Source organism: Anas platyrhynchos, chromosome 3 (assembly GCF_047663525.1).
Source record: "Anas platyrhynchos isolate ZD024472 breed Pekin duck chromosome 3, IASCAAS_PekinDuck_T2T, whole genome shotgun sequence".
Classification (NCBI taxonomy): Eukaryota; Metazoa; Chordata; class Aves; order Anseriformes; family Anatidae; genus Anas; species Anas platyrhynchos.
The window spans coordinates 72,405,952-72,429,917 of record NC_092589.1 but is presented as its reverse complement, the minus strand read 5'-3'; the positions used below and the strand labels follow the sequence as shown (position 1 = coordinate 72,429,917).

Below are 23,966 nucleotides of genomic sequence, written 5' to 3'. Positions count from 1 at the left end.
GATAATTTCTGCATCTTTTCATGCGCACTTTGGTGCATTTGGTGTTGCCCAACAGTGTTTCAGAAAGTGGTTGCGCAAAAGTCTGTCCGATGGCTAGTTTCTGGTCTTCCTGGCTGTTTTAACTCCACACATAAACAAACAAACCACCAGAACCCAAACAAAATGACAAACAAAACACCGTCTAAAATTATTGTGCCTTAATGCCCACAAAAGCTGTTATTTGTGCTCCAGAAAGAATAGAAATCCAAATCCACCAAGCCAGTCTTATGATTTTTCTTCTTTTTTTTTCTTTTACATGACTTGAAAGGTTAGAATTACTGATACTGATAATTCATCACGTCTGTATTTGATGGTCTACTTGCAGGACCGTAGGTCAAAGTGGCTTGTTAAATCGTTCTTCCCCTGTGTCTGCCCTATTTATCTGCCCTATTTATTATTGCTGTTAACGCACCCTCTCCTGCAAGTGCTTGCCATTGTGCTCAGCACTGCTGGTGGTTCCTGCTCCTCTTCCTCCTTGTCCCTCGATGTCAGGATGGACAGCCTGGGAGACCCCTCCTGCAGCCTCCGCCGCTTTGCCCATTTCCCTCGTGCTCTTCCCCTGAACTTTGTTACAAGTTTGGTATGAATGCCTGAATGCACGAAACAGGATTGTGGTGATGCTCATTGATCATTTGGTGCCCTTGGACCCAAGAGTATGACCTAACCAGTGACGCACCCAGTTCTAGGGATCATTTGTGGATTCAGCATTACGTTGCATCTATTGCCGGTATATTAAATGTGCCTGGGGGGGGGGGGATGCTTTTTGAGATCTCTTTAATTTGCGGGTGTTAGCCTTGTTGTTTTCTTGAAGTAAGTTCCTTTAAAAATGTGAATAAAGCAACAATACATTCTCAGATTGTTTTATTGTATCGCACTTAATACTGGTAAGTTGGTGCAGCAAAAACATTTTAAAACCCGTCCCAGTAGAATAAGCAAGTTGGATCATTTGTAGACGTATTTTAAGTCTGAGGTTCACAGATCACCTCTATTTAACTCGAAGTTTTCTACGCTTTCTCTTCCTTTTTGTTCTAAAGCCTGTTTATTTCCTCAACCCTCTTTTTAAACAGATGAAGCATGTGAAAGACAGATTTGGTGACAATGTGCGAGAAGAAGTGCTGCTGCTGTGCCTGGGCATTACTTCAGGAATTGGCCGATTGATTTTTGGCAGAGTTGCCGATTATATTCCCGGTGCGAAAAAAGTTTATTTACAGGTATGTCTTCGCATGGTTTTGAAGGAATATACACATATACAAAACGTATTCTGAAGGCTCTGGTTGCAGGAACCATTAAGTAAACGGAATTAACTGATTGACGATTCAAATTTGAGAGATTTCAACACTCTAGCAAAAAACATGTTTTTTGACACTAGGGGCCTCTGGCGTAAACTTCATGAATCTTTTAGATCTTTCTGGTTTTGTTTTTAGTGTTAAGAAAACATGGCTACTACCTACTGGCAATTTTCATCAGGGAATGCCAGAAATCAGGAATCGTTAGCAAGGGAGTAGGAAAACCTTTCATGATTCTCTGAATTCTGCTTTCCCTGTTTTATCCCATAACTGCTTGATGCATACAGAAAGATTGCTTCATGTTCCACCACTAAAGATTTTGGTTCTTCTTTCTTGATCTTTGTTAGGTGATAATTTGGTGTAGAGTATATTCTGTGCATAGCACGTGCTGATTCAGCCAACGAGGATATTAGAGGTGCTTAGCTGAGAAGTTTTGCTGAATGAAGTGGGTTACTTGCAAAAAGAGTTGCATGGAAGAGGTAAAAGTTCCTTCAGTTTCGGGAAATGCTGAGGTTTGGGGATGAAGATGGATACCCATTTCTTGCCCTCTGCACTTATAAACACTTTATTATTTATTTATTTATTTATTTAAAGTCTCAGTTTTAGTTCAGACTTTTGGAAAAGCTTTAGGTAATAACTTACATGTTATCAGCTACTGGGTGTTCTTATTCTGATGTTTTTTTATAAAATGAGGAATAACAAGGGAGACATCTAATGGCTATTATCTGTACTGCATTACTCAAAAATTCTTGGGAAAGAACCAACTTTCTGAAGAAAAAATATTTGTTGCCATATATGTATAGACTCCCTGATGAAAGGGACTGTGACTTTAGCTCATTCATTTAGATTGACCCAGTACATATTCTTACACTTTTAGGAAATTTCAATATTAAGTTTTAGAAGTGAAAAGATGGCATTGAGGTGTTCCAAGGCACAAATACCTTCAGATCTTTTTATCAGATACATATCAAACTTGCAGTAAATCTCCATAAGCTTTTTTATGCTTTTTGTTCGAAAATTGGATAACTGGAAAGTCATGGATTTATTTAGGGCATGAGTTCTGATGCTTCTGCATACCACTGGTTTCTCCTAGTTTCAAATGGGAATAACACATTTATTTTGCTAGGTTATTCACTGCCTCTTCATCTTCAGCTCTTCTGTTTCAAGTAAGCATTTTTAGGAGGGAAAATGAATTTTCACTGCAGGTGTTATTCTGGGTTGTCCAACCATTCATACCATCATCCTATCTTGTGTGAAAATTACTAAAAATGAATTTTGACCAGTGCAGGTGAAATCTCTGTTTTCTCTTCAAACTTGACTGTGTTATAGTTGAACAGCTTATAAAAGCTCTATCCAGTAAATCCAGCCTTCCTCTTTCTTCTGTTTCTGCACTCCCTAAGGAGCTGTTTCACTCTGTTTTGCTTTGTAAATGGTATCTTTAGTAATAAAATTATATATTCTGTCTCTTACAGATAAAGTTTAGTGATTCTAGTTTTAGTGCTGTGTTTAACCTTAGAATAATTAAAATACAGTTAATCTGGTCAACAATACCCTTCCAAAAGTTGTGATGTTTAGGAGTGACAAGTGACCTTGTTTTCTTTTAATGCGTATGCCTTGTGTGGAAAACCTGTTTGTGCATTTAGGTGGGACATTGGTTTGCTATGCTTGACATATGGGTGGCGCATAAGCTTTTGCTTTTCTTTAAATACTTGATTTTATTTGGAATGATTTTTTGTTTCATTTTGTAGAAAGACGTATTTATATTCTTTTAATTTACTTCAAACAAATAATAATCATAAAGTTTGTAGAATATAAAGATTAAAGAGAAGATTAAAAATATACAAGAATAAACAGAAATACAGAAGATGCCTGTGTGGAAAAACTGAAATGAGGCTTCCAGGTACTACCTGTGAATATAAGCACCGTAAAGTCTTTGCTCCTAATAATACTGATACTGTTGCTTAAATTACAGCAGTGAGGTGTCTAATTATTGAGTGTTTAGTTGTATGATTTTTTTTTAAAATACATTTTGTGGCTTTTGTTTGTGGAAGGATTGAAGAGTAACTTTCCAAGAGATGCTGGTATGCAGGAAATTCCTTCCTTACACAATCATCGCAGCATAGTTTATTACAAATGAATTTTGAAAAATCGTGAAACGAGTGCTGGAATTTCTGTGATTGTATGTCATGACAGTTTGAAGTGTTCGTTTTATTTTGCTTTGTAATGGTGGCAATCCATGCTTATTTACCTTAAAGTAAATACGGGCAGACAATTTGATTCACTATGAATGCAAGGAGGCTCATCTATTCCCATTGTTTTTGCTGATTTGATGCAGTACGTTTTAATATTTTTCCATGGTTACGTTTAGGTGGCCTCATTCTTCTTTATCGGCTTGATGTCTATGATGATTCCACTGTGCCATGTCTTTGGAGGTCTCATTGCTGTCTGTCTCTTCATGGGCCTGTTTGATGGGTGCTTCATTTGCATTATGGCTCCTATCGCCTTCGAGCTTGTTGGGGCTCAGGATGTCTCCCAGGCCATAGGATTTCTCCTTGGACTCATGTCAATACCTATGACAGTTGGTCCACCCATTGCAGGTGAGAATAAACATGGTCTGTAGCTGTAAATATGCCTCTATGGTTGCCAGATTTTCTGTTCCTATGTCATCTGCAGTTGGAAGATTTTTCTGTCCATACCCCAGAATATATGATGAATTTAACTCCCGCTTGTGAATTAGTGAATCACTTTAAAAAAGTTTGCTTCAGATGTTTTTTAAAAAAAAATATTTTGGTAAAACATTCCTCTCAAGAGAAATGCAGGTTTTCAGGTTGGATTTAGGACCTGACGTTTTCCATGCTGTTTAAGTGATAGCCTATGTATTGACTGTGTAACAGAAGGACTCCACGTTAGAATCTCTAAAAGTTAAATGGACTCAAAAATTTGCTCTTGTAAAAACAACTGTGAGCATAAAAGTTCTGGTCACTTTAGTTCCTTCTTCTAAGCATCCTTTAATGGAAGTCTGTTTGACAAAATACAAGTTTTGAAGATGAAAATTGGGAGTTTTTTGTGAGGTGAGAATGACTTTTAGCTACAATATTTGCCATCAGTGATTTCTGGTCGCAATTTACTCTAAGGTGTTGGAGGGCTACTGACAGATTCTTAGTAAGACGTAGCTGACCTATGCAGCATTATAAAGAGCAGAATTATTAAGCTGTAACAGGATAGATTAGGTCATTCCTGATCTGTATATACTATCTCAGCTATTAATGCTTAAATAGAATTTAACTGATAGAAGTAGGTTTGAGAAAGGGCGATTACAGTGAATTGCTGAAAACCACACTTTTCTTTTTAAATAAGGGGCTGCCAGGAATGCAATATGTACAGCATATCAAAAACAAGATTGAGGCAACTTGATCAAAGGCAACTGTTAGCAAAAGAGGGGAGAATTTCTCAAAGTTTATTGGAAGACTAAAATGTTGGAGAAGGTGAAATGAATAACTGTCAAATAGGAAATATGACACACGTTTTTTAACAGTGGATGGTAATTAAGTAGTTGAGTGATTACATTATGAGTTCTTCTTTACATGAAGTCTTTGAATCAGTTCTGAAATACCTTTCTACAAACATTATGTCCATATTTGGCCTTCAGGTAGTCAGGTTAGTGATGATGATAATCTGTGCCAACCCTCACATTTCTGAACCCAAAGAAGAGACGCGATTTTTGTGTATTCCGAAGGCCCCAGCATTTATTGGTGGTAATTCTCTCCCTTTCCAGGTCTGCTTCGTGATCACCTAGGTACCTATGATGTAGCATTCTACCTGGCTGGAGTCCCCCCACTTATCGGTGGAGCTATTTTATGTATCATCCCCTGGGTCCACGAACGGCAGAAGTTAAAAGAAAGAGCAAAAACTGTTGACGGAGAAACTACTGAGAAAATGCTGGAAAATGAAAGCACTTTGGTGTCAGATGCTGCAGAAAAAACAGTCAAAGAAATGGAATCAGGTTTTTGATGCTTTCTTTTCCTGTACCAGCATAACTTTATTCTACCAAAGCTATGTTTCTACTTTTTGGCTGGAGATACTATATGATACTAAAGGACTTCTGAACTATTGCTCAAATTGCAAAACTGCTCTAAGAATCTTTTATACCATTGGACTTCTTTTGATGAGTCGTTGAGTTTGATTTCAAGCCACATTTTCAAGGTATTTGAAGTTTTGTAGCGTTAGTGTGTACATGCGTAGTGATTCTGTGTGTGAAGAGAATATTTTTCTAATTCATCAGAATGTATTTCTGGAAGTGTGGAAGCTGTTTTTGGTTCACTGACCCAGGATTATTCAGTAACTTTTATGGTCCACTCAATGCAGGCACACCCATGGGTGTTTTATACTGGAATATGTAGTAGCTCTTAAAACTGACTTAATTTGTGAAGTTTCTCATGCTGTTTTACAGTCTTTCATAATTCTATATCATGGACATGAATATGCATCTTTTAGATTCCCTTAGCTCTTTCTGAAATCATTTTGCATTACAAGGCTAAATTATTAAACATCTGTTTTATTTTCTCTAAAAACCTCAGCTGGCTCAGTTCAATCATTCACCTGTTTTTTGCATTGATTCGTATTTTTCACAGTAGCCTCAACAAAGAACATCAAGGATGAAATTTCGTATGGGAATAGGTTTTGAATATGCACAAACTGAGCTCAGAATGCAAACACATTTAGAAGTAAAGCTGCTGAATGATAATCATTGAAACCTTTTTTTTGTTTTGTTAATGCAATACTATTGTGTGTGTACATATATCTATTTTCCGCTAAACCTCAGAATACCTGATAGTTCTGAAATTGTACTGACAGCAGTACTTTGGAGCAGTATTGTGAATTAGTCTAAATTTCAAATTATTCTATTGTACCTTTTAGGTTTTTATTTTTTTTATTCTTAAAAACCAGACAGCTTTAAAGAATACATCTTAAGTGCAATAATATGAAGTTGTTTTTAACATGTGGAAATATACATGAGCTATTAAAACAACATTCAACAATTAAAGATTTTTGCACTGAGTGAACATGCAGCTTTATTATGGGTCTTTACAGCTGTGTTCAGTTGTGTGTAGGATACAGCTCCGTATTTTATTCAAATGTAAAGAAATGTCTTTGCGTGTCCTATCTGTTGCTTACCATCCTAAAATATGTCCCTATTACTTCTGTATTCTTAGGTATTATGTATTATTTGTCAAGTGTGTATTTCTGAACACCTCTTTCTCTGAAAAAATATTTGAAAGCACGATACTTTGAGATGAAAACAGCAGTTTAAGATAAAACACTTCCAAGTTGTTCCATTGTTTATTTGTGGATATGGATCAGCAACGCAGTGGGAATACTTAAATACTCTTTGCTTCAAGTCCATTTAACACCGACCATTTTCGTCGTCTTCAGAAGTGTCATAGCAGAGTAAACTAAATGTGATCTTCAAGACTAAATGCACATTTAAATGCATTTTCTTAATCAATGACAATGCCTGTTCTTTACGCAGGGGGATAGTGTTTTAAAATTATAACATTTAATATCCCTTCCATTTCTGTTGTTTTTCCCTTTTTCCAGCATTGTAGGAAACTGCTCAGATAGCCCGTGTATGTTTGTGGGGTATGAAACATTCTGTTAGCAGTACCATTGCTGAGTGTTTACATCTATCAAAACGCAAAGTCCTTTAAATATAATCATGCAGAGCATCCTAATTTTTGCAGACCGGAGCTGATACCTTGTTTTTATTGTAGAATTTCAATCCCTGTCTCACGTGAGTAAGGCTGAAGGGAACTGGATTTTAAAATGTTAATGAGGTATGTGGAGGTAGGAAAAAAAACAGTCCTTAGACAGAGGTCCCTTCAGATCCACTGGGACTTGTGCTGCTTCTGCATGTCCTACATACTTCTAAAAATGTCACTAAATGTTAATAGTATTGTTAATTAAAGAAACTACAAAGTGCTGCCTTCATTACCGAAACGATAACAACAGCCTATGCTGTTCTTGTCTGGGTATTTCTGCAGAACGTTTTATTCAGTATTATCTTCTATGTGGGCGATGCAAGAAATGGTGATTAAGATGTTGATAAAAGTCTCTTGTTTCCTATTGCTTTATGAAAAATTATTCATCACAGGTCTTAAATTTCACATGTTTAGCTTTGTGGGTTTTAAACCAAAACTAAGGCTGCTTTTTAGCACTAATGCAATTTTAAATTATTTTGACAAGACATCTTGACATAGTTATGGCATCTTCCTGACTTGGTGCTCGGTAGTATCTATATAAAATGTCTGGGAGAGAACATAAAGTAATTGCTGTTAAGTTTTATAAACAATATAGAAACAGCACAACATTAATATGGATTAATGATTGCCAGACTCTTTAAGGACATGCCTGTAAATAAAAATCCAAACGCTCATATCTGAGTAACTGAAAATGTAAATTATTTTAATAAATATGAACAGCATTAAAAAAAAAAAAAGACTTCAGGGAAAGGACACAATGAATAATCATTCAGGCGTGACTACTATGGTGTTTAAAAGCAGCTAGTGAACTTAGGGTGTCAAGGGAGAGGGATGCGGAGTTAGGGTTAATGAAGCTATGTTGGTGTGATGATGCTGGAATAATGAAGCCATTTCTGATGCTAGTGCTTGTTTTACAACAATGCTGAAATTGGAAGGGCCTCAGAAAAATGTGAAATTTCATAAAAGTTCATTTAAAAAGAAAAAAGTTAATGCATGAGAATTTTGTTAGCTTCTTTACTGCTAGTTTGTATTTATGGGGGAGATGTCCAACAGAAAAAGCTCTGTATTGGACACAAGCATGGGGACTGTGTCCTATAAGGTAAGAAGCAGTTAAAATAAAGTTCAGATTGTTAGCAGTGAGGCTGATTAAACATTGAGAAACTTGTATAAAGATATATAGCATTCTGTGTCTCCTGAGGTTTTAAAAATGAGCCTGTCTCCCCTTTCAAAAAAAAAAAAAGTAAAAAATAATTTAAAAAACACAACACAAATAGCATCTATTTAGTACGCTTAAGAAAAAATGACAGCGTGATGTAGAAATGTTTGTTACTCTGAAAAGTGGAAAAGCACCGAATTGTCAATTTTGAATAAATGTAAATTGATTTTTGTAATGAAACTTAATTAGGTATGAAAACCTGGTCATAAAAAACTTGTCGAACTCATGCTTTGATGACCTGATTTATGTCAGATTTAATCTTGTTCAGGATAGATTCTAAGCTCAAGATACTACTTTAGTTCGAAAGAAACCCTTAAATCATTCAAAGCTCCAGATGTATCCTTCTCTTAAGAAAAGTTCATAGTTTTGTATACATTGCTCCCCCATCCTATAAACAGAATCATCTCCCTCCTTTTAACCATAAAATATTTTCAGGGGAGGCTTCAGAAAAAATTGGGTAGAAAGAAATTCATTTAAGATGTTAGTGTGCTGAAATTTCTAGCTCTACTCTACCGTAACTTAATGCTCCAGATCTTGAAACCAACACTAATTTTGAGCCAGGGGTTAGTTTTATGAGAGACTGACTCTTGTGATGTCTCTTCAGGAGGCATGAGATCCTTGTAGATCCTAATAAATTCGTTGAGCAAAGAGTCTGAAATATTGAAAAACCATCAGATTCTTATTCACATCTATGCTATGCAACAATACACAAGGCATAATTTATAAAAAGTATTGTTGGATTTATTCTGGCTACATATTTGAAGACTGTTGAAGTACCAATCGAATGTACTCATTCATTTTGAATGAATGTACTCTTACATAGATTTTTTTTTTTTTTTAACCAGCCCCTTTTTTACATTTCAAAATTCTTCCAACTTTTCCTCCAATGACTACTCATGGACCTCCCTAAATTGTGAAGTCAAAGATAAAGATGACATAGCCATGAGTTCTCTGGTCCAGCTGTAGGGGTACATTTGCTATCAGGTGAGGTAATCAATTGACATTTTTCTCCTTTGGCTCCTCATACTTTGTTTGGTCATAAACATTCCTAAACTCCCTTTGGAGACACTGGATTTTCAGTTGATGCCCATCATGTTGCGTGTGGGTGGCACTTTTTCAGCCTCCCTGTTCTCAGACCTCTTCCCTGCATTAAACCTTAGCGTAGCCATAGCCTGATAGATCAGGCAAGTTTCTGTGAAGTGAAGGATGAGGCCAAGTCAACTCAGAAGGACGCGAGGGCAGTTTTCACACATACCAGACGAGTGCTTCATGTATAAAATACGGACACTACCATTTCAAAGCAGAAACGCCCTGCTCAGTTACTTGCATCGGAAAGCGCGTGTCAGAGGGGCAGGAGATGCTTCCTTGCAGCCCTGAAGGAGGTGCCTGAGGACGCGAAGGAACACCCCTATCCTTAGGATCATCCCTGGGGGTCAGCTGGAGCAGCTCAGGCAGGCTGGGGCTCCACCACAGGGGTGGTACAGAAGCAGATTTCGGACACCACGACGCTTCTGTCAGATCTGGCCCCCCGACAACGAGTGCATCTGCCTGCCTGTATGTACACATAAACACAACACGTTTTGGCCAGGGCATACGCAACCATCCTGCATTTAACTACAGGAGCACTGGAACGTGGGAGACGGCTGAGAAAATAATTTCCCTTGCCTGTTTCGCTGCTGACAAGCATAGTGCCCTTGCAATTCCAGAGTGGGCTTCTGGGAACGTTAACCGGCATATTTTCGGTATGCCTCGTAGTCTTTTCTGGATGGTGTCAGCGTTTTAAATGTCTCAGAACCATGTATGCTTAGAGTGATTTTATACTAAAACATGTGCTAATACTGATAACACTGACATGTTTAAGTATCTTTATAGATGTCATATTTTGTATGTTGTTTTTGATATAAAGGAGACACGTTTTGCTAGCCTTAACTCCGTTCTTTAAAACTCTGCTTTCTTAGAAACGTTTGAAAGGAAAAAAAAAAGTGTCTAATGTCTTTCATGGTGCTAAAGTAATTGCGATCAATCTCAAATTATTCAGAATAAAGATGATAGTTCTTAAGTGTCCCGTTTGTTACTGTGTCTATCATTTTTAGTCTGGTTCTCCTGAAAAGCTTTTTTGGAGTAATTTTGTGTTATATTCTGATACTGAATCTTGGCTGCAGACTTCTGTGTAAAAAGCCCTTGCAGCTTTTGTTACCATTTATTTCGACTGGAAAGTCTCCATCGCGTTTGCCCCTAAATTAATATATTGTGCAACCCATTTCTTTCTAATTGCACTGACCACCCAATTTAAGAGCTGTGGTTTATAAACCTGAACTACTGGCTTTCCAGCATTACGTGCTTCTAAAAAGTCTGTGTACTGTATTTTACGTTCTGGGGTTTAATGTCAAACACGCAGAGCAGTTGCCTTCACAAAAGGCAGAAATAAAATCGAGGAAGGGTGGGGAAACTGGTAGAGCAAACTCCAGTGGTGTTTTAAAGAATTCTGTGTGTTTTGCTACATGAAGTGCGAGTGTAATTGAGTGAACCTCTGATTACTTGCTGGCCCAGCGCCAGTTTCACCTCAACTTACCTTGGCAGTACGAAGCATTTCCTCATTGACAGCCTCAGTAAATCCCAGAGGTTCATTCACCTTCCCTTGGTAGCAAGGCCAAGCGTTTCCTTTTCTTTACCAAACATAAACAGCGTCTCCCCGCGATGATATGGGAGAGATGTTCCTATTTGTTCTGGCTTAGGCTCTGGGCTACTTGTATTTCTAATTAAAATTTGAGAAAGATGTCTTCTGATAAGGGCACGAGTGTTGTTGCCGTTTGTACACCCTTACGGTACAAAACATCTTTGCAAGCATGAAAAAAGGCAAATAGGTTTCTTTGGGGAAGTCTCCTTATGGGATACATTACAAATATTTCGGTACATTTTTCATGTGGAGTGCTCTACCTGTGGGCCTATGAACGGAGGTTCAGCAGGGTAGGAACTTTGCACTGGTTGCAACAATATTAACGTGGCTTTGAGCAACCAGACTTAAATGTTGCATGGTTATTTCTCATAGCTAGATTATTATTATTATTATTTTTAAATATATGCATGCATCCACTCCTTCAGGTTATTGTGCTGGAGCTGTGCCTGCAACATGCTAACAACCAGTGCCAGGAGAAACGGCATTGGGTTGCCAAGATCTGCATACAGTGGCTGTTACGTGTGGGACATTTCTGTCCTGAACAGCTCAGGGAACTAAAACAGACACATCAAACCCGGAATTATCTTTTGGGGTGTTGTTTGTGGGGCTTAAAAATAACACCTACTCTGAGAGGCAAATCCTTAAAGCCTTTCTGAGAGGGTAGCACCTCCGTGCTGAACAGCAATGAAGAAACATCTGAAAAGCCTGTGAGCTACTCTTGACAAGTAGCAATGATTTATACAAGAGTGTTTTAATTTAAGCTAGAAGGACACCCTACACGTATGTGCATCTTGGCAAGCTTTATGAGCATGACATGACACATTCAATGGAGAAGACAAGGAGACCTTTCATGCTGAGTTGTCTTAAGAGTCTGGTTTCAGTTATATGGTAACGCGGATTAGAAAAATAAAAAGGCAACTGTTTTGTGTCTGACTCAGGGCATACAAAGTAACACAGGGAGAGCAAGTTACATCAATTTTAGAGAAGTTCAGCCCAAAAAATTAAAAAAAATCATCTGCTGTGTTCAGTGCATGCTGATACCACCCAGATATAATGAGAATGATCATTAAAGCTTGGCTTAGTTTCTCAATTGCTTTTGCACTGAGAAGCACACAAATAGACCGCTGGGCAAGTGCAGGAGTCACCTTTTATCAGCAAGAAAGTGCCTTAAGGCCTTTGAAAGGTCTGCTCTTAAATGTTACTTTTGTTTGCCCAGAAGAGGGAGACCAAACAATTTTGTATCTTTATCTTATAACAGAGGTTCCTAAAGAATTACTTTTTTTTTTTAAATAAAAAAAAAAAAACCTGTTTGGAAATTTAATATAGTTTTATTGAAGCGTTTTCCAACCCTTGGATTTGATCACAGGAAAAATGCAAGTTTTACATAAAATAAAGTAGGATGGTGCAAGTAAGGTGCTCTTTGACTACCACACCTCGTTAGGAGGTGTGTGACTGAAAGGGATGTGTATGTGCAATTTAAAACCAGGCACACAGATGAACTCCCCAAGAAAGGGCTTTTAAATCTCCTGATAAACATCGAGGGGACCTTTGGTTGCTGTTGACCCTAAGACACAGGTAAAGTCCAACCAATTCTGAACAACCGGCAACAAAAAGTACAGGTTTTCCTGGAAGATCATAAAGGCTCCAGGATGAGAAAGGGGTACTCATGGTTTCATAAGGGCACTCTTAATTGTCTCCTGGATATAACTGAAGTGGTACCGCATAAGGCTGTAACTACTCTGATTGTGTAAGCTCAGTAATAGCAGTTAAAAAAAAAAAATGCCAGGGGCTGCAGGTGGTTGATTGCAGATAAACTACAAGTAGATTGTGCTACACAGTATTCTTGGAAAAGGCAGTGTTTTTCTCAGGCACTTGATATAGATATAGCAGAGAGATAACCTGTAGCCGCTATAGGATGCTGCCACACATGTGGTTACAGTTAAGTTGTGAAATCACCTCAGCTTCTTGTCTGAAACACTGGGGGACAGAAACAAGTTGCCCACTTGGAATCTTGTTTAAATTTAAAAGCTTTATGTCTTCGAGGCAGGACACGATGGGAAGAGTGCCTCTGCCCCCCCCAGCTGCTTCAGGTTAGGTGTTTGATCCAGCTCCTGGCTCCACACAGGACCTCCCAAAAACCAGCCCATGTGTCCGAGAGTGTTGTCTAAACTGCCCTGGGGAGCCTGTCCCAGTGCCCGACCACCTCTGGGTGCAGACCCTTTCCCTAACCCCCAGCCTGACCCTCCCCTGTCCCAGCTCCATGCCGTCCCCTCGGGTCCTGTCGCTGTCCCCAGAGAGCAGAGCTCAGCGCCTGCCCCTCCGCTCCCCTCGTGAGGGAGCTGCAGGCCGCCATGAGGCCTCCCCTCAGCCTGCCCTGCCCTGTAGCGAGCACCCCGATCCCCCTCAGCCTCCCGGTTCCCCCCCAGCCTTGGCCGCCATTTTGGGCGGGTTGGGCCGGGCCGAGCGCTGCGTTGCGTTGCGGGGCGGTTCCGCTGGGCGCTGCCCGCGGTGCGGCGGGGCCGCGGCGGCGATGGGCGGCGCGGAGCGGCCGCAGCCTGCCCGTGCCCGTGCCCATGGCCGTGCCCATGTCCGCTTCGCCCCCGGGACGAGCTCGGCAGCGGGCCCGGAGCTCGCTGAGGTGCCGGCAGCCGGCGGCCGGGAGGGAGCGGCGCTGCGGTGGTGCATCTCCGGGGCGCTGTGCGCCGCCTTCCTGGGGCTGGTGAGCGGGCAGCGGGCGGGGGGAGCGGGTCCGGGTCCGGGTCCGGGTCCGGGTCCGGGTCCGGGTCCGTGTCCGTGACGCCGGGCGCTGTGTTTCAGGGGATGAGCATCGCCGTGCTGGGGCCCACCTTCCAGAACCTGGCCCAGAACGTGCGCAGGAACGTGTCCGACATCTACTTCGTCTTCGTGGGCCGCTCCCTCGGCTACCTGGGCGGCTCGGTGCTGGGCGGGCTGCTCTTCGACTGCCTCAACGCGCACCTGCTGCTGGGTGAGACCCGGGGGGTGTGGGGTGAGGGGTGAGGGTGTGGGGGGACCTCGGGGCTCTGAGCTCGGCCTCCGGCTGCCCCTCGCTGCTGAGGGGCCCTCAGCCCACCCGTCACTGCCCGCTGCTGCACGTAGGGCACGAGGGGAACCCAGCGCTTTGATGCCACGGGGCTGAGAAATGGGGGTCCGGCTGGCCCCCCACATAGCGCCCTGCCTCGCCAAGCCCCGTCACGCATTAAAATATTCCCCTGGGTTTGGTTTCGGGTGCTGTACGTGCCCAGGTGTTGCTGCTGCACGGGCTCACGGCCGTGGATTTGGGCATGCTGGTGGCCGGAGATGTTTTAGGGCCAGCAGAAACTTTGGGTTGACCAAAAGGCGCCTTTCTTTCCATGACAAAAGTACAAACTATGCTCCTTTCTATCAAATAACATCCTTGATATAGACCCTCCTGCAACACAGAGCCTTGTGTAGTGTCACCTTATGAGATATATGAAAGAAATAGGTGGAACTGTCTTGGATTTTCAGGAAGAGGTTCCTCACCGAGAGGGTGGTCGCGCACCAGAGCAGGCTCCCCAGGGACGTAGTGCCAGCACCAAGCCTCTCTGAATTTAGAAAGCGTTTGGGCTGTGCGCGTAGTCACCTGGTCTGAAGGTTTGGGTGGTCCTGTGTGGTGCCGGGAGTTGGACGCGATGATCCCTGTGGGTCCCTTCCAGCTGGGGATATTCTGTGCTTCTGTGCTTTTTATGTGCGCGCAGCTGGGATCGGCTGTGGTGGTGTTTTGAGGGACAGTTCTGCAGGGGAAGCCAGGTAAAACTCTTGCCTCTGTTAGAGCTCGGCTGAAGTGTTCATCTTCACGTCCCAGACAAAAATACTGAGATTTTGGCTGGAGGACCTTAATCAAATTAGAGCTTATTTAAAGTGGAAAACTTGGTATGCCATCTGTGATTCTGGGAGCTTGCTGCTTGGTTTCTCCCTGTCTATGGAAACATTTAAGGTCTGTAGGAGCAGCAGTTTATGATCTTAATGTTTCCTGGGCACATCAAAACTTTCTCCAGTGTTAGGGCCTTGTTCTGATGGAGCCGGACTGCTCGGCTGCCAGGGCTGCGTTCAGTCCAGAAGGGCTGATGCTCCCTTCCGAGTCCCATTACCCTCTTGCTCGGGCAGGGGCTCTCAGAGCAGCTGCTGGGGCTCTCCTTTCTCCTTCTTCCTTCCAAATGTTACCACAGAATGGCTTGGGTTGGAAGGGACCTTAAAGCCCATCCAGCTCCAACCCATGGGCAGGGCTACATCCCTGACATCAGGCTGGCCAAGGCACATTCAGCCTGGCCTGAACACCTCCAGGGGTGGGGCACCCACAGCTTCTCTGGGCAAAGGAAAAAAATATAAAACCAAAAACAACAAAACCCTTCACCTGGGGAGATTCAAACAGAACTCTGCGTCCCTCGAGGGCAGCTCTTTAATCACCACGTTGGCTTGGAGAACACGAGAAGCTCCATTTTCCATCAATAGTGTTTGAACCAAGTCTCTTCATATCCCTCTGTGCCTGCCTGTTCAGCTTTATTTGTTCTCCTCCCTGATCGTTATTCCTCTGCTCTGGAGCACTCGTAAAGTGGCTTCCCTTTAACTTCCTGATCTTTTTATATCCAGTGGGGTCAGAGGTGTGTATGTCTGACATCTGAGACGTTGCCTCTCATCATGGAAATAATACACCTGTGGAAGTCAGCATTAACTCGAAGCAGTTTAGTATTTGCTTGTTTTCCCGACATATCGTGGGGTAGGTGTTTGTGAGTAACGCTTGGAAAATCCATTTCATCTCTGTATTCCTCCTGATTTGATAGCACAGCAAAAACCCAGCCTGAGCTACTGAACCGTCTCGTGTTTCCAGCATCGGAGGGCTGCCTCTGAGAGACTGCTGGCTCCTGTAGTTACACCTCCCAGCCGTCAGCTGGTGAAACTCTGCTGCTGTGCAGGTTTTGAGTACACAGTCTGTCGAGGAGGCTTTTAAGCACCAATCTTCAGGGAAACTCTGAAGTGGGGAGCTGAGGATTTGTCAAGAAGCTGCTTTTCAGCTCTCAGCGAGGCAGCAGGGAAGCTGTCCTCGGTACGCCCCATCTTCATCTTTCTCCCTGTGCAGATCAGTCGCCTGTCAGATTTCTTTGAAGCATGAATTTCAGGTGTTTCACTAGGGTTCTGGATTTTTTTCTTCTATATTTTTTTTGTTCCATGTTGGAATTAACCTGAGTTAGTTGCATCTGTCATCATTGATCCTTAAGTATCTGCCACACCAACAATGAAGTTATCTAAGCCTAATACTGTGTACTCAAGGCATTCATTGCAGAATATTTTCCTACAATGGTGACCATCAGCACACAATTTAACTGCTGAAGGTCCCCCCAAACTTCAATAAAAATAAATTCCGTCCCTGTAGGATATTTTTCAAAACGGCACGTGAGCTAGTAGTAGCAACACTAATACAGTCCAAGAATTGTTGTAAATTTGTGATGAGACATGTTGTACGTCTACCTCTTAAAACATTGCTTATGTGAGAGCAAAATAAAAATGAAAGTCAGCATTTTTGTAGGGAGGGCACTTACAGGCTAAGGGGAATCACTTTATGGGATTTTATGAGTTCAGTGACTTTTAAGTGGGGCCAAATATAATAACTGCAGCATTTATTTACTTGTTTTGTTTTGTTTGTTAACCCCTCCAGCACTATCCATGCTTGGAACGACGGTCGGCCTTTATGGCATACCCTGGTGTAAGAAATCCCTGCTGCTGACCGTCCTGATGTCAGTCATTGGAGCTTCCATGGGAGTCCTAGACACAGGTAAGTGACCCCTCGGTGCAGTGGTTCCTTCACTGAACTGATTGGGAACTCACAGCTGACAGTTTTCATGAGCTTGACGGACTTCCTTTGACACATCTGGAATTAAAAGAAGGGAGCTGTTTTATCTGGCCAGGATTCCTGCTGGTTTGTTCTGCTCCTGAGGCTTCAGTGTTGGTGTCCCTGTAACAGACTCGTTCGGTGTTTGTGTCTCTAACAGATCTGGGGAGATGGGTGTCTCCTGCTTCCCGGGGAAGATCAATGTGCATTACAGTGGGCATTTAGGGGCTTAAAGAAAGTGCCGCGTGCCCCTTAAATGGTGTTTTTCTTTGAATGTACTCACCTACAGGAAGCTAGGAGGGTTGCTGGTCGTTAGTGCTAGTTGCAGATGAGGATCGGAAAACAACCAAAATGTGCCAGTGGTGGAGAGAGCTGGAGTTCCTGCACAAGTGCTGGTGCGGCTGCAAGAGGAGGTGATGCCAGCAGCGTGCCAGCTTCAGAGTCAGAGAGCAGCTCAGGCTGGAAGGGACCTCAAAGCTCACCTCATTCCACCCCCTGCCATGGCAGGGACACCTCCCCCCAGCCCAGGCTGCCCAAAGCCCCATCCAGTCCAGCCTCGAGCACCTCCAGGGATGGGGCACCCACAGCTTCCCTGGGCAGCCTGCGCCAGGGCCTCACCACCCTCTGGGTGAAGAATTTCCTCCTAACATCTAATCTCAATCTCCCTTCTTTTAGTTTAAAGCCATTATCTCTTGCCCTGTCATCATCTGCCCACGTGAAAAGGCCTCACCCCTGGTGATGCAGGTTGGTTTTCTGGGCTGCAAGCACACGCTGCTGGCTCACGCCAGGCCTTCTGTCCAGCAGCACCCCCAAATCCCTCTCTGCAGGGCTGCTCTCTGTTGGCATTGAAGGCAGCCTGTCCCAGGATCCAGGAGAGAAAAAAGAGCTGTATTTGTTGTGGTAGGATCCTTGCACTTGGCCCCCGGATTCAGATTTCTTCATATGGCACAGTGCTGTGGGCTTAAGGTAAAAATTTCCTCAGTAGGAGCTGCTTGACAGCCAGGCCTTTGAGACAGGTGGCCTCCTGGCCTGAGCAGGGGTGGCAAGAGAAACTAAACGAGGCAGCAGGGCGTAGCTTAACTAATTTGGAAGAGTATCAGTGGTGGGTGACCGGGGCTGCTGTACTGCAGCACAGGAATTTGATTACTGCCCTTCTTCTCCCGCGTTCTTCTTGCGGGGTATTAAAAAATCTCTCTCAGATCTGATTTTCTAGCATTATTTTTGATCCGAGGGTGCTGCAGTTTGACCTCTGCAGCAACATTTTTGTAAACCTTTGTGCTTCTGGAGCTACAGCTAACCACTGGAACGCAGGTGGGGTGGTCCCTGCTCGTGAGGTGCGAGCGGTGCTTGGGGTTTCCTGGGATGTGTAATGAGACCTTTGATTCCTGGCACCGTGCATTGTTCCTGCTAAAACTTACAAAGATGAGAAGCTGTTAGAATGACTATTTTGGGTAAAGACAAAAACAAACAAAGAAAGAAGTGAATACCCTCTGAAATTGCAGCCAGGCATTGAGCTTAAGGTGCAGCATTGCATTAACTACACTTCTGCATCGTGTGCTTGCTAAAACGGGCAGTATTGCAGATGGAATTTATCATATAGAGGATTTTGTTTTCCTTTTTGAACCGGTGCCTGGTTTGAGGCTGGAGTGACCGCGTCCTGCTCTCTCCCATCTGCAGGTGGCAACGTGCTAGCGCTGAACACCTGGGGGCCGGAGGCCGGGCCGCACATGCAGGCTTTGCACTTCAGCTTCGCCATCGGCGCGTTCGTGGCTCCCATCCTGGCTAAGATGGCACTGGGCAGCTCGGAGCCTCGCGACCTGCCCGTGGGGGAGAAGGGAAACCAGTCTGCCCCGAGACCCGTGCCCACGGCCTCGGCCCCGCTGGCACTGCGGCACCGCCTGGGGGCCGAGTTCCTGTGGTCCTACGTTGTCATCGGGACCTACCTCCTCGTGGTGTCCTTCTTCTTTTTTATCTTGTATTCCAAGAGCAGCTCAGCTCGAGACAAATCAAAGGCCGCCGTGCAGAAGCACAGGGTCGCCAAGCACCACTACGCCCTTATCGTGCTCCTCTTCCTCTTCTTCTTCTGCTACGTGGGGGCGGAGGTGACGTACGGCTCCTACATATTTACCTACGCCAAGGTCTTTGCCGAGATGAACGAAAACGAAGCGGCCGCCCTCAATTCTGTCTTCTGGGGCACGTTTGCTGCGTGCCGGGGGGTGGCGATCTTCTGTGCTGCGTGCCTCTACCCTGGCACCATGATCCTGCTGAGTCTCCTCGGCTCCGCCGCCGCCTCCTCGTGCTTGGCCTTCCTGGCGCGGCACGCGGCTTCCCTCTGGGCCGGGACGGCGGTGTACGGCGCCTCCATGGCCACCATCTTCCCCAGCGGCATCTCCTGGCTCGAGCAGTACACGGTCATCCAGGGCAAGGCGGCCTCCCTCTTCGTGGTGGGGGCCGCCCTGGGGGAGATGTGCATCCCCGCGGCGGTGGGGTACCTGCAGGGCCGCTTCAGCCACGTCCCCGTGGTCATGTACACGGCCCTGGCCACCTCCGCCGTGACGGTGCTGCTGTTCCCCGTCATGTACGGGCTGGCCAAAGCCTCCGGGGAGGGCGAGACCAAAGCGGTGAGCGAGAGCGAGGACCGGAAAGCTCTGCTGTCCAATTCGGGGCTCAACGAGGACGAAGAGGATGAGGAGGACGCGGGGGAGTGGAACGAAGCGGACTTCGAGGTGATCGAAATGAACGATACGCTGAGAAACTCTGTGGTAGACACCTCCCGTAAGGGCCCGGGGGACTCGCCGGCCAAAATCTCCCTCCAGCCACACCCAGACGATGCTTCGGGCGATGCTCCAGCTGGCGGCTCCCCTGGGAGAAAAACCACGAATGCTGACCGGGAGAAGAACGATTAAAGTAAAAACCGTGTTTTTTTTTTTTTCTTTTTTTTCCTTTTGAAATGGAAATGCAACTGAGCTGTAGCTGTTCCTGTAGAGTGGCTCGAGGATCTCCTCATCGTGGTGCCGAGCTGAGTGTTTCATCCCCGTGTTTGTCCGCTCCTTTCTCCTCCTCCAGTTTCGGCCCGCAGCGAGGCGTCTCGGAGCGCAGAAGTCCACGAGGATGTGAATGTGGTGACGTGATAAAATTTGTAGGCTATGCCGAAAATGTTAAAACACACGAGATGTTTTCTCAATGTCAGGCACGCGTGGAAGTAATTTATGCTGTAAAATGAGCTGGCTGGGAAGGAGCTGCTCGGACCACACAGCTTTTTGGAGGTAGGCGCAGGGTGCAGTTCCGAGCTGCTTGGTCACAAAATGTTCCCATCGGAAAGGAGAGAGATCTGCCATCTGTGGTGCTGAACTTCTTACCTGGTGAAACAGGATTATGTTTCTACTGCATTGAAATTTGCGTGCAACAAGCCAGGGAGTCGAGTTAAATTTCAGGTTATGCCTGGCAGCTGTAGAGGCGTTGTCCTGCTGGCAAATTACATGATTGTCTGGTTCTGCCACTGAGATGAGAAAAAAAATCCAGATTAATTTTTAGGAACTGTGACTTTGGGTCATTTAAAAGTGTCGTGTGGGAAGGGGGGACAAAATGGGTCATATTGATCAGTGTAAGGCTTGGCTCTGATTTAAATGCTTTGAGTTAAATGATGTCGGCAAATCGAAGCTGAAAGTACTTGTGATTGGTGTTATGATTTTAATTACTGCACTACCCCTGAAATCAAGTTTATGAAGAAGATAAATGCTGTGTTAGATGTAATATTAATATATGGATGGGATTGACATAGGGCCGTGAGATTTTAAGCCAGTTGCTTACTTTGAAGTTGTAACAACTTTTCTGGCTCCCTGTGCCAAGATTTTTACATAGCAATATGTAAAAAAAAAAAAAAAAAAAAGAAAGGAGTGCAAATTTGAAAGTGAGGTGGAATTATTGGTGAGACAATCCCTTTGGGCTGTGCTGTGCCACCGCCTGCCCCAGACCAGGTGGGTCGGTGCCACTCGCCCTTTGTTTCTGTGGGTAGGGACTTGCAGGTAGATTTTTCCTGGAGAAGCAGTTTGGGTTTGTGGATTCGTTGCTGTGAGGGAGGAAGCCCTCAGGAGGAATTGTGTGGGCAGGCACTGTAAGAACAGAAGCACAGCAGCTGAGGGCAAAATCTGAAACAGCGCTCTTGCGATTTATCTACTTGAAAACCAGAATTTGTAAGTTAGTGTTTTTTAAAGCTGTATGATCAGAATGTTTTTTGAAAAAATTGCACTTTTCTTAGCATTTTTTTGCTAAGAACTTTGATTTCCTAACACAAGAAAGAGCTCTAAATGTACAATAGCACAGGATCTTAGATGTTCCGTGTATTTTCAGGTCTGTTTTGTTCCTTCTCTTGTCCTTTGAGTGTTTGACCTGGAACCTAATGGCTTTGTCCTTTCTTCTAAGAAGTTGATAAGAAGCAGAAATCTATGTGTAGTGAAAACTTTTTTTTTTTTTTTAAATCCTGAGATGTTAAAGGGCCTCCCTGTCCTGCTGCCATAGGCATTTGAATTCTGTTGCATATTTGCCGGATTCCTCTTTCCTTTTCCTTGTGCGCATACTTCTGCGGCATCTTTTCCAGTGCAATGCATGAACTTGCACTTTTAAATGCTGATTCGTTTCACTTGCTATGCAAGGGTTTTCTTTGCTGCTTGGAGGTTTTCTAAATGCTTTTAATTATAAGCCCAAATCCTGTTCTTGCTACAGGTGCCAGTGTTTGATCAGCAGAAGTCAGTCTGCATGGCCTTACTCAGTCAGTAAGTCTCTTGTAATAATAATAACTGGCGTGGCAGGGAGAGTGATTCACACGAGTGCAGATTAAGATGAGATTTCTCGAAGTTTGCTTTCTTTTTCCCTCCTGCACTCTGCAATAAGTGCTTCGTATTTGGAGCCCTGGGAGTGTGATCTGATGGTATGGCCCAATCCTGCTGGTGAGCAGAGAGAGAGGAAATAGCGACTGCTTCCACTCTGCTTTTGGGGGATTTCCTTCCGCCCCCACGGAGGTCACAGGTTATCCTTTGGGTTCAGAACAGGGCACCCAGCAATGGCTACAGAAATGGTGTGTGGCAGTGCTCCGCTGTAGTAGCCCTCCATCTGCTGTAGCTGAATTGATGTGGAGTCCTAACTATGTTTGCAAAATTAATACAAGACCCCATGAATGTCCTAGCTGGAAAATCTACCAGAATACTAAACCTTTGGCTGTCTTTCTGTCTGAATTAGAAGTAACTGTAATTAGCAGTTTAAAAATGGAGCAATGGGGACTTCTGGTGGTGGGAATCTTTAGTGACTTTACAGAAGTCTCCACATACCTGAGATCATGTCTTCAGAAAAAGACAAACAAACAAACAAAACCCTAGTTTAAGAAACCTACCTGAAACCAGGAAGATTGTTGAATAATGCCCAATTTATACAGAATGTTTTTGAATGCAATTTCAAACTGGAATGTCCTGCAGGTAAGATTATTCTCAGGGATAGTTAACAAATGTTGAATAATCAAGTGGTAGAAAACAGAAAATGCAGTTAAAGCCCCCCCATTGAGAAATATATAATCTGTGTGTATACAGGCTACATACTATATATATATAGATGTATGTTGTACATATATATTACAACAAATGTAAAAATACTGTTCCAAAAAAGAGTTCCTGGCTGATAACGCCCACCTAAAGCACTTGAAGTCACACAGTAAGCATCACTGCTGTTCCCCTTACGAATTCTGAGTGCAGAGCAGAAGGCACAGAGCAGCAGCCTGGAGCACTGAGGTCAGTGAATCTTTTACAAAAAGCAAACGGCAAAACCCAGCAGCAGGCTGGCACAGGGGCACTTACCTCGGGGTCTTGAGCAGCATCGCATTGGACAGAGACCCAGGAGCCTTTGTCTGGACTACTTCTAAATTGTGAGGTGTCTTTGCCAGGATTTGGAGCTCTCAGTGTCTTAATGCTGGCCTCAGGCGTGAAATGGCACACACCTGCAGAACGCGCTCTCCTTACTCCCTAAATGCAAGGCTTTGAGTGGCGGGGCTGTCCGTCAATGAAAATGAAATGTTTAACCCAATTTGAGATTAAAGCAGCTCTAAGGCGTTTTCAGTGATGAGGCCGGCTCGTAGCAGGTCTCCAGACTTGATGGTCAAGGCTGCAGCTTTCTTGCTAGTTAATTGGATTTTTGGTGCTCCTCAAGACTTGTTTTAGAAAATGAATATTGGTTTTCATATGTTTGACTTTCCAACATTAATTACTTCTTGGCATACGTAGTCTTACAGTTCAAGTGAGGAGCTCTTTACAGTGCCTTTTAAGTTAAGGGTAAAATAAGTGTTTAAGCTTTGTGGAGGACCTTCTAAGTGTTATGGGCTGAAATTAATACAGTTACCTGTATGGCCTTCCTCTTGCCTTGTTTGTGCTAGAAACTCATCCTAGTGCAGGGGACGAGAGCTGGTCAGTGGGTTAGGTATCCCAACTTAATATTTGTATTTTTGTCAATAAAAACAGGAATGGGTTGAAGATGGTCATGTGCCTGTTTTCCTCCAGTGTTAAAGGTAAAGTCTTAGAGTTAAATGTCACGAAATGTTTTTATTTATCCCTGACTCACGCCAGATGCTGGACTGTACTGCAGGCACTAAGGCCTCGGTCCTGGCATTTGCACTTTTACTCAGTAAACGACCATACAGTGCTAGAATGCAAGAGCAGGCAAAATTTTGTGCCTTCATGGTTTTTTTTTTTTTGGATTACTTTGCATAAAAGCTCCTAGCAACCTGCGTATGTTCTGTTCTATATGAGAAGGTTTTATTCTGCTTGTGGGTTTACATTGTACTGTACTGTGTGAACTTTAATGGACTGACTCGTATCTTGAATGTAATAAATTCGTAACTGGAGGAGGCACTCAGGTTCCTTTTATGTAAATAAAGTTTTGTTCTATTTTTAAAAGCTACTCTGGACTTCTAAATTTAAAATGTACTCCTGGTTAGACTAATGGAAAACAACTGGAAATGTTTCTCTTCCTGTTCGGAGGAGGCCTCCAGGCATTGATACCGTGGCTTCAGATCACAAAGTTTAGGCTGGAAACCGAATTGTGAATTCTACTCTCAGCAGTCTCACTTACATTGCTCTTCATG

General features: G+C 43.6%; 2 protein-coding genes across 2 annotated transcripts in view; both read left to right on the top strand.

The window, feature by feature from the left end:
- SLC16A10 (solute carrier family 16 member 10) overlaps positions 1 to 10,362 on the top strand; it is a 67,248-nt gene extending 56,886 nt beyond the window's left edge. Inside the window, exons 4-6 of the mRNA XM_027454698.3 lie at positions 1,107 to 1,250; positions 3,694 to 3,922; positions 5,101 to 10,362. Of these exons, the coding sequence (XP_027310499.3) occupies positions 1,107 to 1,250; positions 3,694 to 3,922; positions 5,101 to 5,336 (609 nt within the window). The 3' untranslated portion in view covers positions 5,337 to 10,362. The remainder of the gene's footprint in view (positions 1 to 1,106; positions 1,251 to 3,693; positions 3,923 to 5,100) is intronic.
- Positions 10,363 to 13,410: 3,048 nt separating this feature from the next.
- MFSD4B (major facilitator superfamily domain containing 4B) lies at positions 13,411 to 23,782 on the top strand. Its single transcript, XM_027454697.3, has 4 exons — positions 13,411 to 13,696; positions 13,795 to 13,963; positions 16,670 to 16,786; positions 18,521 to 23,782. Exons 1-4 carry the CDS (start codon positions 13,508 to 13,510, stop codon positions 19,747 to 19,749), a joined length of 1,704 nt encoding a protein of 567 aa, XP_027310498.3. The 5' UTR covers positions 13,411 to 13,507; the 3' UTR covers positions 19,750 to 23,782.
- The last annotated feature ends 184 nt before the right edge of the window (positions 23,783 to 23,966 follow it).

Excerpts from the sequence above, each read along its gene's own strand:
- MFSD4B (XM_027454697.3), top strand. The coding sequence starts at position 13,508 with ATGGGCGGCGCGGAGCGGCCGCAGCCTGCCCGTGCCCGTGCCCATGGC. Across the intron at positions 13,697-13,794 it reads GCGCCGCCTTCCTGGGGCTG|GGGATGAGCATCGCCGTGCT; the intron begins GTGAGCGGGCAG and ends GCTGTGTTTCAG. Across the intron at positions 13,964-16,669 it reads CAACGCGCACCTGCTGCTGG|CACTATCCATGCTTGGAACG; the intron begins GTGAGACCCGGG and ends TAACCCCTCCAG.